The sequence below is a fragment of the Antrostomus carolinensis genome, unplaced genomic scaffold (assembly GCF_000700745.2).
Source record: "Antrostomus carolinensis isolate BGI_N321 unplaced genomic scaffold, ASM70074v2 scaffold30022, whole genome shotgun sequence".
In the NCBI taxonomy this organism is placed as follows: domain Eukaryota; kingdom Metazoa; phylum Chordata; class Aves; order Caprimulgiformes; family Caprimulgidae; genus Antrostomus; species Antrostomus carolinensis.
In genome coordinates this window covers 3,576-17,508 of record NW_010299411.1, presented here as the reverse complement: position 1 = coordinate 17,508, position 13,933 = coordinate 3,576, and the positions used below count along the sequence as shown (strand labels likewise).

General features: G+C 47.4%; 1 protein-coding gene across 1 annotated transcript in view; it reads right to left on the bottom strand.

The window, feature by feature from the left end:
* Positions 1–13,933, bottom strand: part of CFAP65 (cilia and flagella associated protein 65) — a 31,268-nt gene that overhangs the window by 13,972 nt on the left and 3,363 nt on the right. Inside the window, exons 5-20 of the mRNA XM_010162793.1 lie at positions 12,716–12,915; positions 11,901–12,046; positions 10,580–10,802; positions 9,970–10,235; positions 9,289–9,489; positions 8,494–8,856; positions 7,354–7,491; positions 6,210–6,455; positions 5,568–5,792; positions 4,822–4,974; positions 4,220–4,385; positions 3,520–3,648; positions 2,129–2,354; positions 1,215–1,343; positions 718–894; positions 4–34 (exon numbers count right to left, since the gene is read on the bottom strand). Coding sequence (XP_010161095.1) covers positions 4–34; positions 718–894; positions 1,215–1,343; positions 2,129–2,354; positions 3,520–3,648; positions 4,220–4,385; positions 4,822–4,974; positions 5,568–5,792; positions 6,210–6,455; positions 7,354–7,491; positions 8,494–8,856; positions 9,289–9,489; positions 9,970–10,235; positions 10,580–10,802; positions 11,901–12,046; positions 12,716–12,915 — 3,019 coding nt within the window. The remainder of the gene's footprint in view (positions 1–3; positions 35–717; positions 895–1,214; positions 1,344–2,128; positions 2,355–3,519; positions 3,649–4,219; positions 4,386–4,821; positions 4,975–5,567; positions 5,793–6,209; positions 6,456–7,353; positions 7,492–8,493; positions 8,857–9,288; positions 9,490–9,969; positions 10,236–10,579; positions 10,803–11,900; positions 12,047–12,715; positions 12,916–13,933) is intronic.

Genomic DNA, 13,933 nt, shown 5'->3' with positions numbered 1-13,933 from the left:
GACAGGGAGGTGATCAGTGCCAATGAAATCATGTCTATCAGTGCAAGAGAAGAGAGAGGAAAATATTAGAAACAAACCTTTGTGCCCAGGGTGATAGAATCAGGGTCACACAGTACATTAGAGACAATTCACTTCCCAGCTAAAGAGTCACTGTTGCATAAGGGCAACTAAGAGAGGGAGGGGGACAGTTGTGTTTGGGTGGGAACAAGTGATGCAATGTTGATTTTAGTCATATGCCAATTTAGGGACCCAAGTTTCTAGGCCAACACCATTTGAAGTGCCAGTACTTCCCAGATCAGGTCTGCTGTGAAAAGGGAGGTGCTCAGCTTTCTTCATAACCTCCACAGGCACACAAGGGCTAGTGGCTATAGTAGATGACAAAAATAAGAATATCACTGTACAGTCAAAACCACAGGAAGTGCAGCATCTTGTTTGTCTCCCCAGCTCTCAGGCTGAGGCAGAGCAGGGTCCCCAGTATGTCACACTAAACGCCTCTTGCACTGCAGCATTAAAGCACATTAACAATGTACCCCTGAGGAAGACAAGCTTTGTGGGGTCCAGAAACTGGACATACTCAGGGACTTTTTACTTGCTCAATCTCTGGTGGGCAAGAGCCATGTGAAGGGAAAGGATGCTGCATGGAAACACAGGGGACTGATGGCATGTGCTGTCCCAGCATGCAGCATGAGGCCTTGAAGTATAGGTAGTTAATGTCACCTGTGTGAGAGCTGGACTGATTCCTCCTGTCCTGGAAGAAGTTTCCCTAATTTTGGTGAAACGCTGAAGAGCCGGTTATCCTCAATTCTAATCTGGTGCAGCTCATGGAGGCTAAAGTCAGCATCCTCTGCCCAGTGCTCCATGTCCATCTTCTGATCAGATGGAAACAAGAAGGCCCTAGAGAACCAGTCAGCTGGTCAGCAACAGGGACACACAGCTTCCCCAGGGCCATGGTCGGCACATTCAGTTCAGCCAGGCTTAGCCCAGCTGGTGGACACATCATGTTTCGTCAGGTCTGATCTGCAGAACTATCTGCCATCCCTTGTTGGCTTCCCCACTCAGACCCACCAACAGATCTCAGTGGCGGCTCCATCACACAAGTCACACCTACAAAATCCACCCTATTTATTTGAAAACGTCTCACAGCCCCTGTGAGCATTTCCATATCCCTAGACAGACCCCAGAAAGAAGGCTGAGCTCCAGCAAGCACCACTTACCACTCCACAGGCACCACACCCTTGTTCACCAGCAGGAGCACCACAAGGGAAGGCTCTGAGCCTATAGGGGCAGCCCCAAAGTTGAAGTCCAGCAGGAGAGGTGTGTGTACTGGAGGGATCAAGCGCATGCTGGTCACAGGAGAGAAAAAGAGAATAAATTGAGACAGGAGGAAGGCTTGGCAGGGCATGACAGGAGAAAGGGTCATTCTACACTGTCTCTCTTACAATTCTTCTCTGACCTTATGTTGTTGGTCCTTTTGGGTGTAAGGAAGGCTTTTAGATTTTATCTGGTGTTTATATATGCCTAATGAGAGTGAGTGTCATACATGGAGGCTCCGAGTCCTGCTTAGCTGAGGCCTCTTTTCAGCTCCCCAGTAGAAGGAAGTCACTGACATATCGGAGCAAGGCCAATAATGGAGCACATTATTTACAAGGAGCAACTAAGAGACCTGAGTTTGTTCAACCTTATGAAGCAAGGGCTCAGGGAAGGCAACTGCATAAGTTGCAACACAAGATATTCTGATTAGATGCTAGGCAAAAAAGTTTTTACCATGAAAGTGGTCAAACACTGGAATCAGGTGCCCAGACAAGCTGTGGTTTCTTCATCCTTGGAGATATTCAGCACTGAACTGGACAAAGACCTGAGCAACCTGATCTAGTTGTCCCTGCTTTGAGCAAGGGGTTAGACCAGAGACTTTGAGACATCCATTGCAATCAAATTATTCTTTGTTTCTGTGGCTCCTCTTTAGGGAGGGTAAGCAGAGGAATGGAGGTGAGCAACTGTCTGCAGGGGCTAGGATAGAATAACAGAGTGGCAGGCAGCAGTGAGCTGCAAAACAAGCCAACGGCCACAGCATCTCTGCCTGGCTTGTGCGAGGGACTGAAAGATCCTCTGAGCTACCTCCTCATCTCACCTGTGCCTTGTGGGAACTCTGTAGGTGAGCTCACTGGGAGCTGGGTCTCGCTCCAAGTATTCATTCAGTGTGTCCAAGGAAAAGAGCCTCCAGAGATGCAACTTGCTGATACCACTGGCACTCCCCGCTGAACAGGCATCTGTGATGCAGAAAGTTGGGTAGATGCCTGTTGCTGTGATGCAGCAGAGGGGTTGCTGCTCCTCTTTTTTGCTCGCAAGATCTGTAGCTTGGGAGAGAAAGAAACGCAAAAAAGTAGCCATGCACCATCAAGGGGCAGCTGTCTGAGACAGAAAAATGGAGAGAGGCCCTACCCAGACCAAAGAAAGAAAGAACAGTCTTGTCTTTGGCAGCTTCTGAAAAGCCTCTATACCACTGACTTCTAGTTGTACCTTGACTTCTGCATTTAGAGATCACTAAAAGACTATGAATGTGGTGTTTTTAAGCAGCGTATTTACACTGTTTAGTTTTGCACTATGTGAAAACTCCCTTTTTTGATTTAACCTACAGCCTAGTCATTTTACAAAGTGCTCCTTGTTTTCACACTGAAAAATCATAAACAGTTGTTTACATCTGTTGATAGAACATTGTTGGTAGAACATCATTGATAGAACAAGGGGAAATGGCTTTAACCTGGAAGAGGGCAGGTTTAGATTAAATATTAGGAAGAAATTCTTCACTGTGAGGGTGGTCAGACACTGGCACAGGTTGCCCAGGGAAGTTGTGGATGCCTCCTCCCTGGAAGTGTTCAAGGCCAGGCTCGATGAGGCTTTGAGCAACCTGATCTAGGGAAGGTGTCCCTGCTGATGGCAGCGGGGTTGGAACTAGATGATCTTTAAGGTCCCTTCCAACCATAACCATTCTATAATTCTATGATCTTGTCTTTTCCATACCATTCATGTGGTGTTGCCTTTCTCAACTTTCCAAGCTAGAAACTCCTTGTCTAAGTAGTCTTTTTCTTGTGCAAACGCTATTCCCCACCTGTGAATATCCCTGTTTCCCCTCTCCATGCCTTTTCTACTTCAACTGCATTCTTTTTCATACAAGGACCAATCCAGATCTGCAAAAAAGGACCCCAGCTGCATAGGGCTGATTGCATTAAGCTCTCAGAACATGTTTCTGGGCACATCATAAAGGACCATGATCATGCAGAGGAGCAGGGAATCTTGTTTCCACAGCAGCAGGAAACTTGGAGCTGTCTGTGTCTTATGGCTCGATCATATCTAACCCCAAAAGGTGCAGCAAAAAGGAGAGAGCACATAGGATGTGGCTCTAATAAATTGCTCAGCAAAGCGTTTTCTTCAGGCAGGACTCATACACTGTGAACTCAGTCTGTTATGGCACAGCCTACGTGGTTGGGAGGGAATGATTTTCCCAAAATACCCGTCTCTTACCTGTGGGGGTGCAAATAGTGTACTTGACTGACCAGGTGTAGTGCAGCTGGCGGGCTGCCCTGACTCTTATTCGGACAAAAGCTTTTGATCTTAAAGGGATTGTCCCTCTGGAGTGCTCGAGCTCTAGAGCTGTGGGAGAAAAGAGATGGTATGAGCTCTTGGCGTTGCTGGTGTCTCTTACACTGCACGTGTGTTCAGCACACAGGTCCCCAAGCCTGCCTGCATTGAAGACACTACCCCCCTCTGCCTAATCGTTAGGACCAGCTTCAGGTGTTGAAGTTGGGATTCCCAGACTGCAACTGTAGGCAGCTCCCTGGGAGCTCCCAGCCAGCCTTTGGCAGGCAAAGAGCAGGGAACTTTCCCCAGAGCAGGTGCTCTAGAAAGGCAGCTCAGGGTTACACTCCACCATTTCTTCTGGTAAGCTCCTTTAACTCCCTCCTCTAGTGGGAAATTGCATCTCATTTCAAGGTCCAAATTGGTCTAACTTCAATTGTAAGGCTCTGGGTCGTGTTTTTTATAGAAAGACAGAAGAGTCACCTGTAGCATATCCCTAAGCAAAGAAGCAGACACCTTAAGGCACTTAAGAGAATGAATGCAAGCTAGGCAGAAAGCAGCCCAACCTCTGAGTTCATGCTAGAACGATTTTGCAGAAAAGAGGGGAAGGCCAAGGCCCCATCCCAAGCTACTGCCCTTACAGTACCCAGTGGATCGCTGCAGACCTCCTCAGGGTCACAAGGCCCAGTGATCAGTTGTTCCACGCTGAGGATGTACTTCAGAGAACAGAACCCATCATTTAGCAGTACAACACTGCAGCTTTGCGGGTGACCAACTAGAACATTTCCAAGGTCCAGGTGCTCCTTTTGTGCCTGGAATTCAAACCCACCATGCAAAGGTCACTGTTAGATGTTGAACATAGAGGTCAAGTGTAGCCACCACTTATCTCAGTACATGCTGATCCCTGGGCGTGCACAGTGCAGTGCAAAGGGCTCCCTACTTTGTGTAGGACCTGTCATGCCCTGGAAGATGTTGGAGCCAGATGGCTTGCTCAGCTCAGTCTGGAATGGAGGGGTTGAGAGTGATCCCAGAGGGTTTGGGCAGGTCACATTTGAACTGACAGGACATTTACATCATGCTGTTGCCATTAGGCTGCTAGAATCAGCTTTGTCATCTCCACTGAGAGCAATGTCTGGGAATTTTGCTTTAAATCCTTATTGGTTGCCTGCAGTACAGGTTGTGCAAAAGGGGAAGCCCAAGTACCACTCTAGTACCCCTCCCACTTCCCAGTGGGTCCCAGTTCCTTACCCTGATGGTGCCCAGCACCCCCTCTCCAACAATTCGTAAGGCATAACAGACACTTTTGGAAGACGCAGGATCTGGGCTTTTCCTCCTCACAAACACCATAGCACGCAGCAGACACTTGGTCTCCTTCTCAGGACTAAAAGTCCATGCCTGAGCCTGAAATCACAAGAGGAAAGCAGAGCTCTCACAGGAGCTCCAGACCATAGCCAACCCTACACATGACAGTGGCTGCATTCAAGGCACAGCCCCTTCCTCCACTACAGCCAACCTAGTCCTCTACAGACAACTCTGGAGACACTCTCACTTCAGTACTCCACCATCTCTGACTGTGTCAGAGGTTCATCTTTGAGAATGCACATATTTAAAGCCAAGCCATGGAAATATGCTAGTCCTCACTACTTTCAGAAAGCACTCAGGGAATACAGCAGAAGATTAGAACCTGAATTTACAGGTGGGAGAACAGAAGAACATCAAAAACCCTCTCATGCCGTCATTTGTCCTCCATCTATTAACATCTCCTGGTGCATGACAAAGTTGTTGCTGTGTTAATGCCCAGTCCCACGCAGAGTATCATTATCTAGTGCCTGTTTAAGACCCATCTGGTTCCCTAGTCAAGGAGGATGTCATAATATTCAGACAAATCCATATCATGGGAACGAGCACGACTGCAGATGCTGGCTAGCAACCCAAGCTAAGACACAGCTGTATTGTAGAGAGCAAAATACAACTTATGTAGAACTTGAACTTACCATGGCTTCATAGGGCTGGAGGATCCCTGCAGTGGGGCTGACAGACAAGATCTTGCTGTCAGACTGATGGATCTTCCATGTGAAAACCATGGGTAGCCTTGTGCAGTTTTTTATAGTATACATTCGGGTAGAAGAGGTCCCTATATAGACAGGCTTGAAGTATAGTTTTCCATCACCTTCTAAGAGCAAAAGAAGGGACTCCCCACAACTCTGGAGAGCAATTTCCTGTGGAATTAAGGGAAAAGTAACAGGCATTAGCTAGAAGTATCAGCTACCTCTGAAGGGTCCTTGCAAAGATGTTGCTCCTTCCAAGAGAGAAGCAAGAACCGGGTCTGAAGGAAGATGGGAAGGACTTCAGGTTGTGCTGTCAAGGAAGGCCTTGAACATAGTATAGTGCATTCCAGAAGATGGAAACCCAAGGGAAAAAGGGGTACAGGATGTCTGGCACCACGGGCACCTTCTAGCTGTAGTGGTAACCCTGCCTTAAATGTTGAAAATACTCTTCCATTACTATTTCCAAAGGGGAAAACATAAACTCACCATTGAGGGATATAACAGGGGTCACAGTGCAAGTCATTGGGAAAAAGGAAGACTACAAGGGAACAAACCTTTGCTCAGCATCTTCCACTTCCCTCTCCCTACCTTGGTGTATCCAGGACAAGAGTTCAGCTGCAAAGGCAGGACATGTTGCTGCGAGACTGTGTTAAGTGGGTGAGTGGAGAGAAAGAAAATCTGGTGGCCTCCTGGAACGATGTGTCCTGAACAGGGCTTGACCAAAACAGAGGGACAGGCAGCTTGGTTCACACTGAAGGTCATCAAAGAGCTGCCCGTGTTCAAGAGCAGCATACTGCAGTAGGTGTCAGTGTTAGGAGCCACAGGAGGAAAAGCCTGGTGGAGACAAGCAAGAAGGGCTGTTTGCACTGGGTGTAGAAAAACAGGCTAAAGAAAAAGCTTCACTGTGTTGAATTCCAGGTTAAAACAAGCACTAAGTCTATGGATAATTTAGTAACTGCTTCTCTTCTAGGAAAGAAAGGAAATCACCCAAGGGTATACAAATTACGCTCTTTTCCCTTCCCACAGTGGTCCTCGTCTTTCGTAGGCTCATGGGACCAGTGAAGCTACTTTCCATTATGCAATGCTTTCTTTTCATCCAAGAAGTGAGCTGCTTGCTAGGGCCTGCAGTCTCTGTGTGGACAGTGACCTCTTGGATTAAGAATTTCAGCAAGCTGGAATTTGCTCCAGCTCATGCTTATCAGATACAGGCTGCGTGTCCTGAACTAGCTGAGGAGATTTTCTAAGAGGTTCTCAAGACTATTCTTAGTTCCTAGGGTTAGATCTCACTTTACCTCACAGGAACAACACTTTCTTGCACTACAGAAACAGCAGGGGCAATGAGGGAAACTTCCACTCTGCCTTGCAACCACTTTTCTTCCATAAGTGTGGTTGCTGTGTGCTGCCCTCCATGTGCATGCAGAGTGTCTGAGGCTCCTGGGACAAGTCTAAGCACCCTTGTCAGTGCCTATGTCCACTTAAACAGAAAGGAAGGAGATCACAACAGCTTTCCTCTCAGAGCTAATGAGATGCTCAGTGCAACCTGACACGCTGGAGGCTGGGAAGCTAACACAGGAGAAAGAACATCTTACCACTGTATGAAAGCAGGAGTCTCCACACCATCAGAAACCACCTAAGCCACATTTCAGGATGGTGCAATGGGAGACAAGCTAAAGACTTCAGGGGTGAACACTGAGAATCTCTGCAAAGATCCAAACATCAACCAGGTACACACCTTAGGGACATCCAGGATGTACTGTGGGATGAAGTGCTCTTGTTCTGCTTCGTATGTGTGTGCTCTCAGCCTGACAGTCAGGCACCAGGATGGACAGATGATGGCATCCTCCTCAATGTTACTGTAGTGTCTCAGCACCTGCAGGCACACGGGACAGAACAGAGTACATGCAGGAAGGGAGTGTGGCAAGGTGCCTTCAAGTGCCTGTGTCATCACAAGCAGCAGTTTGTTTTAATGGCATGCCTGGGGCTGAGGAATTGATTTTTTCAGGAAAGAAGGACTGACCAGTGCCAGATAAGGAACATGAGTGCTGCTTTCCCAAATAGCTACATTTCCGACCCAAAAGACTACTGAGCAAAAGGACCTATTTGAGCTATTCTGTGGTACTACAAGAGCTGCCTTAGGGAAGGAGGGTCTACAGACACTCTAGTGCAGTTTGAGATACTTGCAGGTGCTAAAGTTAGCATTTAACAGTGACTCACTGAAAATAATCATCTATCCTTTTTACCTGAGCCTAAGAAACTCCTGACTCTAAGGTTACTCCCAGATATCTTCCACACTGTCTTAGAAGGGAAAAAAAAATGCAAGAAGAGTAATCAACAGCGTAATGAAGATCGCTCTCACCTACCAGGAAGTTTCTGTGTGCTAAAACTCCTGCAATTGCAGCCTTGTGTGATGTGAATCCCACATCACATGGGAGGAGAGGTCTAGTGATGTACAATGCCCTCAGCAGCTTTACTTGTGGAGGGCCAGACACAAAAAACAAGTTACTGCCCATCACCCATAACGACCATCTTTGTGCAAGCTCCCATCTATGCAAATAGTGCAGTAACTCACAGTAATCCCTCCTTCAGTGAGCTGTACATTACTTCACATTCACTGGGGGTAAGAGCAAGTGTAACTGTCCATATGAATGAGCTGTGGCTTGCTTTGCTGATTTTTCTTTGCCAAGACATAGGTGAAGGAGAAATTTTAACCCACCAGTGTAACAAAACAGTGGCCAAAGGAGTTAGTAAAGCTGCCCATTTACCAAACTCAGAATAAAAGGCTCCATTTGAATTTTAACTCTCCCAAAAGTCCTTAGCCTGCAGCCTCTTGCCAGGCCCTCTCTGGAAACTGGTCCTAGTAATTCCTACTAACCTTGTAGAAGGCAAAACCTTCCAGCTCTGCTGCGTAGAGACTGTTGAGCTGAGTGGGCTGGAAAAGGACACGGAAGGCTGAAGACTTCAAAGGTGGGATGTCGTAGATTTCAGGGCTTACTCGGAAGGCACTGCCATGGCTTGGAGTCCAGGCAACAGTGATCTTTCCTTTGGTGTGGTTGGTCACAGAGAAAGGAAATGGTTCTACCTCGTGGAGCGGCACACAGCAACCAAAATCATACTCTCTCGGGCTGACAGTAACATGAGGGGGAAATAAGGCCAGGTCACTGCTTATACCATCATAGAAATATTCAGTCATGGAACTGGCTTCAAAGTATTCCTTGGGAGGCTTGTCCTGAGAGATCTGCAGGGTGGAAACATCTCAGTGTGAGCAGGGGAAGAGTGCCTGTGGGAGACACCAGGCACTACAGCCCAGATGGCCTTCATGAGCAAGAGGTCATGCAAGATGCTCTTCAGTAACAGTTCTCAGGACAAAGTCGAGGCTTCAAGGAGGCTCCTGTTTGTCAGCCAGTCCTCAATTTGAAGCTACATGAAGCAAAAGAATATCCCATGACTAAATTAAAGCCAGAAAGTGGCTTAGTGGCTGAGCTTGGGTAAGACTCGATTGACACAGATAGTGTTGGTGTGTGCTGGGAACATTAATGACAGAAATACTAAAGAAATCAGTCTGGCACCTGCACATCCTTCTAAATCTGTCTGGCCTGTGCAACAGAAGCCCAACATGTGCAGAGAACAGCACAAGAGTATCTTAGATTCCAAGGAGGGCAGCTCATACCTCAGGGGGCAGCATGAGGGCTCCCTTTTCATCCATCTGCAACTTCCCATCCTTCAGCATCACACTCAGAATATCAGGAGGGTAGAAGGTCAGTCCCCTCACCATGTTTGTTCGGTACCAGGAGAGGTGTCTTGCCTTAAGGATGGCTGGCTTAGCTATGTCTGAATGGCAAGTACCAAAAAAGTCCACGTACAGGGGTTCCTGGGAAAACATCAGAAAGCATTATAAATAGTAAGCTGCCCTTCTGTGATTGCTTGGAGAGTTACACCATCCTAGTACCTCACTTCCAAAACCATGCCTAGGAAAGGCTTAGCATCTGCAATGTTAGACTGACACTTACTTTATGTCTTGATGGGGCCCAAGAACTTTCTTGAAACTGGAGTGGAAGCTGGAGGCACTCAGTGCGCAGTTGGACAGCTAAATTTAACTCAGAGACCTAAATGGACAGGAGCCACTGAGGATGCACCTCACTCTGTCCATAGGCATTGCTGACTGTCTGTCCACATCAGCCCTCTGTTGCTGATAGGAACCTGTATCATGGGGATCCTGCTGATTTCTGCAGAAATGCAGTAGGAAGAGATTTCCAGGGGCTACTAAGTGAGAGAGACCAGCCGTGGTGTGTGACATCGGAAGATCCCTCTGAGCTATTACAGCAATGAAGCCACCCTTTGCCTCTCATACCTGATGGTGGACAAGGCACACCACTCTGCGGTGATAGCTGATGGGGTGAGTAGGTCTGAAGGTCACCTTCAGCGTTAGTGTTGTTTTGCCCTCCAAGACACCACAGGGGCGATCCAAGGAGAAGACGCTCTGTCTGCCATCGATATCAAACTGGTAATAGGCCGGGACATCTGAGGTGTTGCTGATTTTCAGTGTCTGCACAAAAGTTTCCCCAAGATTGATCCAGCCAAAGTCCACAAAATATTGGTGCAGGGACACCGAAGGACCTAGCACAACGACATGCAAGACAGAGCCTGAACCTGTCATAGCTTTTTCTGTCAACATGTCACAAGCCACTCTACACTTAACTGCTCTTCCCAAACCAGAATCACCTCCTCAGCAAACCCACCAGTCCTAGGAAACAATTGGGCATTCACTTCCAACAGTCTCACATCTGTCTCAAGCAAGTATAAACTCCAAATGGTGCACCAGGGACAGTCTGGATCCCAGCAGAAGGGAAGTCTATGACTGAGGGCTGTGACAGTCCCTATTCCTTCCCCAGGCACTAGCCCTTCCTCTACAGTGCTAAGAAGAAGACAGAGAGAAACAGGGAAGTCTTTCAATCTGGTACCTTTACATGAGCCAACCACCTTCAGGACAGTCTGCAGGAGGGATCCAGCAGATATAATAGTGAAATACTCAGTACTGTGCTCTCCTACAGTCTGAGGCTGAAATCGTATGCACAAGACCAGCTTCCCGTTGGCAGGAACAACACCATGGGACACGTCACAGGAGAAAACATGATCTTGAAGCAGAGGATCTTCTGCTCTTTCTATCCTACATGGCGCATCAACCTGCAAGCAGAAAAGAAACAGGTTAATAAAGGAGCCAACAGAAGCCAGGATAGCTCTGAATGCAGGACACTAACCGGTGAAGAACTGCAGTTTTCAGCAGAGCTGAACACCAAGGCTACTGCAGCCCAGCACAGAAACGCTCTGCAAACCTCTGCAACCCTGTCCTGCCGGGGCACTGCTGGCAGCAAGCTCCCACCGTACACTCCAAAGTCAGTGGGCTGCAGCAAAATACCCTGGTAGTCTCTGGGGCTGGAGTGTCCCTTTTGGTAAGGATGGTTCAAGTTATCCCCAAGGGCCAAAGTAGCCTAAGTGACTGCTGTGACCAGGACAGGCAGGCAGGTAACTTATTTTTCTCCATCCACAGTTCCACATTGTCTGGGGATTTTATTTTCACAAAAACAAGACTAGAACTTTGATGCGTTCCCCAAACCCCTTAAAGAAGGTCCTGATACTTGCCTGGGAATGCCAAGTACCATTGTGGTGTGAATAACAACAGTACAACAAATGAGTATGTCTTTGCCACTCCCAAGTTTCAGAGCCTGTGGACAAGCCAGCACTGCTGTCGCCCATGTCAGCAGCCTCTGAGTACATCCAGCTCTTAACGGGGCTGAGATGGGCTGAGCTGGCACACAGAACAGGGTGCTCAAATGCAGCCCACTTGGCTTTGAGAGCAATTCACCACATTGCAGTTTGCTGAGGACAGCAGAAGATCCATCAGGTAGCTGCCTGGGATACATGCATGCCAATTTGAGACTGCCACAGTTGCCACGCAGGGCTGATGGGCTTGTCCAGGGTGAGCAGGATTGCTGCAGGATGCAAAGGACAACAGTGGCTGCCTCATCTGGACCAAACACAGTGGGAAGAAGGCAGAACTGCCATGCCATGCTGCAAATGGATGAGTTGCTAGCACTGCAGCTGGAAGGCAGGGGCAAGGGTGAATGGGCTGGTTGGTAGGGGAAGGCTCATCATCTCCATTTCATTCACACTCCCACTTGGGTTATTTTCACGGCATTAAGGGAGATACTCAAGACCGCATGTCCCAGGGAAACATGCCAGTGTGCCAACTTCTCACAAGAAATAGTTTCCCTCTCCACGTACCACAGATATGTTGGAGATTTCTACACACTTCTCCACAGTTGTCCCCAGTGGCACTGATCCAAAGCACAGCACATCCCGAAACTTTTCAGGTTGTCCACGTTCATACTCTTCCCCTGTCACACTCACCCTGAGGTGAGGATATTTGGCTGTTAAAGGGAATAATATACTGGATTAAGAAAGAGAAATGGAATCTCCATCATTGGATATTCAATGCTCAACTGGACAAGCCTCTGAACTACCTTGGGTAATTCTGAAGTTGGATCTATCTTCAAAGTTGGCCCTGCTTTGACTCAAATAAGCTCCCTTTCAGCCCTAATTTACTAAACTCAGGGTCACATCTTTTTTTACCAGTGGCCATGCAGGTACTTCAGGCAAAGACTTGCTAATGAAACCATTGCTTATTCTAGCTTGCATCCAGAAAGCTTCAGAAATTTCCCTCTGGTTCTCTGTCTAGCAGAGACAGACAGGAGAGACTGAGTGCAGGCAAAAACAGGAGTTTCTGGAGGTTTTTGCATTGTACCAATGAACTCCTCTCATTTCTTCCCCTCTGTCAACATCAGCAGGCTCCAGAAATGCTGGTTTGGCCAAAGCATGCCACGGGCACATCGGACCCTGTATCTCTTCATGAAATTGACAAAAGTACATTAGAGAATTTCATAGCCCACTTTCAAACCACGGGCTTCATTTGCTCATCAGTGGGTTGAGCTAACTGTGGCACAACTTCAGAGCACACCTCCAGGTATCCCTGTGGAATTCTATTCCACAGTTGGGGATGATACACACTTCTTTGAGTGTTAAATGAAAGAAAGACTCACCCAGGGCTTTTAGCTGGATAATCCTCTTTTGTTTCTCTTCACCTCCAAACCAGCATGTTGCTGCCACATTATACATCATAGCCACCTTGGGCTGGAAGACCACCTTGACTGTGTGCTCAGCACCCAGGTTCAGCGTGCCGCAGTCAGGAATCATGGAGAAAGGGCTTGGTGTCTCCCAGGCAAACGCAGTAACGAGGTCACTAGGAAATGGAGATACACTTTAAGTAGACGAACGGATCCTTTGTTGCCTGTGCAATCACACATAGGATTGACCTCTCCTGATGGGTTATTCAGTTAGGATGGGGAAGCAATCAATGCTGAATGGCAGAATCCCTAATGTATCTGGCCAGACATGTGAAGATGGGAAGAAATTTGTCTCAAGTGTCTACAAACGCTCTGTTCACACTTTAATGAATCTTGGCTATTACATCCAAGAACTTTATTAATGGCCATAAAATTTCTCAGTTTCATCATGTGATAGCAAACAAGTCAGCTCCAGAATGAAGTATTTGCTTTTCCTGTACCTAAATTTGCTGCTCCTTCATTCCACATGAACATTTGTTCCTCTGTTACATGCCCAAGTAAGAAGAGAGGACTGAGCTGTTTTCCTAATATCTCATTCAGCTCTGCAGAACTCCCTTTGCTTGTTTGATTTGTGCAGAGAACATGACATACCATCAGCTTTTTATATTTTATTGATTCCAAGTGTTACTTACCATCCATATCCTCCACCACCCTGGACCTCTCAGTCAGAACAAATTATTTCTCTAAGCGGGGAATGAATCACTTGAAATCGTTTCTGGCTGATACTTTGCTCTGCTTAAGCTACATGTGCCTCTGTCCTTTCCACCTTCCTACCATATCAGCTGACTGCTTTGGGGAGCACAGGCCATTTTCCAACTGGTAAAGGTTATTTTGCTCTCACAGTAAATGGTTGGAAGTTCATCTCCTCCTTGCCTGGGAACTTCTTCACTGCACTCCTTTCTCCCATGCTGCCTGAATTACTGTCCTTCCCTTATTAAAATAAGACAGTCCTTGGTAACTGGGAGCATCTTTGCTCCTAAATTATGACTCCAGGCCACAGAATACTGCCACTGCTTTAGGCAGTTCCATGAACCTAAGAGCAGGCACTGGAGAGACTCTCCAACTTCTGTATTGCCTGCTCCCAAACCAAAGAGGTCAGCTTGAGCATTGGCAACTCCCCTGCCATCTCTATAG